Source organism: Hylobates moloch, unplaced genomic scaffold, assembly GCF_009828535.3.
Source record: "Hylobates moloch isolate HMO894 unplaced genomic scaffold, HMol_V3 SCAFFOLD_6573, whole genome shotgun sequence".
NCBI lineage: Eukaryota > Metazoa > Chordata > Mammalia > Primates > Hylobatidae > Hylobates > Hylobates moloch.
The window spans coordinates 1-3,839 of NW_026658848.1; the positions used below are offsets into that span (position 1 = coordinate 1).

Below are 3,839 nucleotides of genomic sequence, written 5' to 3' on the forward strand. Positions count from 1 at the left end.
GCCTCTGCAACAGGCCCCTCCCACTGCACTGGTAAAAGTTGCCAAAGTCCCACTTGCCAAATGCAGTGGACTCTAAACTTCTTTATTTTTGGGACAGAGTCTCACTCACTCTGTCACCCAGGTTGGAGTGCAGTGGCTTGATCTTGGCTCACTGCAATCTCTGCCTCCCGGGTTCAAGCGATCCTCTCATCTCAGCCTCCATCAAGTAGCTGGAATTACAGCTGTGCACCACGACGCCTGGCTAGTTTTTGTATTTTTAGTAGAGGCGGCATTTCACGATGTTGGCCAGGCTGGTCTTGAACTCCTGACCTCAAGTGATCCACCCTCCTGGGCCTTCCAAAGTGCTGGGATTACAGGCATGAGCCACTGTGCCCAGCCCACCAGTGCCTTTAGACATATCTGTGGACACTTAGGGTTCTCAATGCTTTAGCTCCTAGGTAGCTCTCATGGCCCTTTATTCTCCACACTCCACATTCTTGACTGCACAGCTTGCGCTTCCCTAAATAGTTATTTCCAGCTATCTTGACATCTGTGTTTGATTTCTAGTGCCCATAGTATTTATAATACTGTATTGTAGTTATTAGTTTACATATCTGTCTCCTATTCTAAACTACAGACCTCTTAGAAGTAGGAACTATGTTTATGCTTGTATCCCCAATGCCTAGGGTTGTCTCCGCCACATGGTGGGCTCACAAAAAAAAAGTCTGTTGTATGATGAGTGGGTGCAGGCATGATTTAAATGAGGGAAGCCATCCTGCCTCACAAAACAAGATGCTTGTTTTCTGTAGGAGAAAGTATTCCAGTCACCAAAACTCCGTTACCCAAGATGGATAGCTCTCTGCCCTGGAAAACACAGAGTGAAGCGGATTACAAACGGCATGTCCTCTTCTGTGGAACAGAGGTTATCCAGGCCAAGGCAGCTCGCTCTGGGACCGTGAGAGCCGTGGTACTGCAGACTGGTTAGCATCACCTCCTTTTTCTTATTTTTGATGGTATATTTTTGCCCAGTTTATCTAGTGCCTTAAATTTATTAGGTAAAGAGAAGCTGTTTTTTCTTTATAATCATATTTTTTTAATTTTTAATTTTTGTGGGTATGTAGTAGCCGTATATATACTTATGGGATACCTGAGATGTTTTGACACAGGCCTGCAATGTGAAATAAGCGCATCATGGAGAATTGGGTATCTATTCCCTCAAGCATTTGTCCTTTGAGTTACAAACAATCCAATTACACATTTTAAGTTATTTAAAAAATATACAATTAAGTTATTATTGTCTATAGTCACCCTTTGTACTATCAAATAGTAGGTCTTATTCATTCTTTCCATTTTTTTTGTACCCATAGATAAGGAGAAGTCTTACCTACAGGTACAAAGCACATCAAATATCTATAAATCCATATATTTTACATACCAATTGAACTATGGCATATGCCTGTTAGTAAAAATGATAGTACTGATAACAATAATTATTATGTATGTGCTTTGCAGTATGTAAACTATTTTCACTATATTAAACTAGCAGAGCAGAAATGCTTACTGTTTCTACTATGTCCATGAATAGGCTGAGGCCACACAATTCAAATGAACTTAAAATATACCATGGCCAGCAATTGACACAGCTGGACCTAGAACTCAGGGCTTCTCATCCTGAATCCCAAGTTCTTCCTAGGGTGGGCTAGAAACTGAAAATTTAACATTGCAAAGTACTAGAAAAGTGAGTCCATCAGTATTTACTGGACCACTTAATTTTAATTCAAGTGACATGCGAGTGCGTGCACACGTTTGAGTCATTTTCTTAAAATAAAATGCTATTTGGCAAAGCTGTGCTGTGCACCCAGTACGGGGGTTTTCTATCTCCAGGATGCATTGAAATTGGAAGTAGAGGGAAGGAAGGCCAGAGAGAGTACTGGGCTCTGAGATAGAGATTTCTGTTCTAGCATTTATGTATTTTTCTAGTTATCTTTCAATTGCCTTTGAGCTTAAACACTGTTCAAATATCAGTAGAGAAAAACAAAGGCAGTGTTGAGGTTTGGAAGAGCACGAGCAGTAGTGTTGGTCATCCTGAGCGTGTGGGGTGTGTGTTTGTTGTTCCAGGATTCAACACGGCAAAGGGAGACCTTGTGAGGTCCATTCTCTACCCCAAGCCAATGAATTTTAAGTTGTACAGGGATGCCATCAGGTTCCTCCTATGCCTTGTAGGAACAACCACCATTGGAATGATCTGTACTCTGTGTGTCTACGTGCTTAGCGGGGTAAGCTGTCTTTGCTGTTTTATTAAATGCACACATACTCATCTATCTATCTATCTATGTATATATTTTGTACTGTACATGTTGGCCTTAACCTAGGATGTGGTTTACAAACCGGGGAAACAAAGCCAAGCGCTGAAGCCTGCATATAGACTTCCAGATCCCAGGCAGCAATTGATCACTAAGTTCCATAATAACAAACAGGTTTCATGGGATAGTGAGATAAAACAATTTATTTATTGATAGATCAATGTACTTCTCTTTTCCTCATACTTTATACCATTCTTCCTTTTCAATCTGAGAATATATTTATTTCAATAAAGTAGCATTTTTAGAGCTACTGAGCGAGGGATTTTAAATAAAATCAGACACCCAGGTTTGGTGAGGTCATGGCAGACTAGTACGTTATTCTTTGTTGGTAACAATATAAATCACCTGGTTTTTTTTAATTGCTATTTGGGGAAAGATAGTGAGAGCTATAAACATGGTCATGCCTTTAACCCACTGATATCATTTCTTAAAATTTGACCTAAAAAAGTAAACAAAAAGAAGGAAGGCTGGGCATGGTGGCTCACGTCTGTAATCCCAGCACTTTGGGAGGCCAAGGCAGGTGGATCTCCTGAGGTCAGGAGTTCGAAACCAGCCTGGCCAACATGGCAAATCCTGTCTCTACTAAAAATACAAAAATTAGCCAGGTGGTGTGTGCCTGTAATCACAGCTACTCGGGAGGCTGAGGCAGGAGAATCGCTTGAACCCAGGAGGTGGAGGTTGCAATGAGTCGAGATCGCACCACTGTATTCCAGCCTGGGCGACAAGAGCAAAACCCCGCCAAAAAAAAAAAAAAAAAAAGGCAAAGAGTCATATGCTGTTCATCAGAGATTTGTCTGTAATAATTAAAGAATGACTGTCGTCCAGGAACCTCCAGAGGAGGTGGTGAGGAAAGCCCTTGACGTCATCACAATTGCGGTTCCTCCTGCTCTACCTGCTGCTCTGACCACAGGCATTATTTATGCCCAGAGGAGGCTGAAGAAGAGAGGCATCTTCTGCATTAGCCCCCAGAGGATCAATGTATGTGGACAGTTAAACCTCGTCTGCTTTGACAAGGTATGTGTGTTTCATCCTTATTCTTATCATCATTTTTACCATTGCTGTCATCATGTATATCTACTTTTACCCCCTTGCAAGGCAGGAGACATAGAATGTGGGTGCCTGTCTTCATGTTATCCCTGGTTAGATGCATGATCTGGGAAAGATATGTCTCTTGAGCTCGCAGAGCCCAAGGTTTACAGGAGAAGTGGGTACTAAATAGGAGAATCTTTTTGGGTCCTTCTAGCTTCAATATCCTATGAAAAGCAACTAAAATAGCATCCTGTTTCTCTGCAGTCAAAACCTTCATACAAAGAAGAAAATTTAAACCCTTTACTATCATCACTGCTGTATCCTTGATGCTAAGAATATTGCCTGGCATATAGTTAGTGTGCAATTAAATATTGATTTAAGAATTAATGAACGAAAAAAGGGAAGAGTTTATTAAACTGTGCCTTACTGTGAGACTCATATCAAACTCTTGCTGTATTTTCCCATCTG

The 3,839-nt window shown here is 41.2% G+C and overlaps 1 protein-coding gene across 1 annotated transcript; it reads left to right on the plus strand.

Annotated features, from left to right (window-relative positions):
- Positions 1 to 320: 320 nt before the first annotated feature.
- Positions 321 to 3,574, plus strand: LOC116465582 (probable cation-transporting ATPase 13A4). The gene is made up of 3 exons (XM_032148597.2): positions 321 to 959; positions 2,098 to 2,255; positions 3,168 to 3,574. Exons 1-3 carry the CDS (start codon positions 740 to 742, stop codon positions 3,492 to 3,494), a joined length of 705 nt encoding a protein of 234 aa, XP_032004488.1. The 5' UTR covers positions 321 to 739; the 3' UTR covers positions 3,495 to 3,574.
- The last annotated feature ends 265 nt before the right edge of the window (positions 3,575 to 3,839 follow it).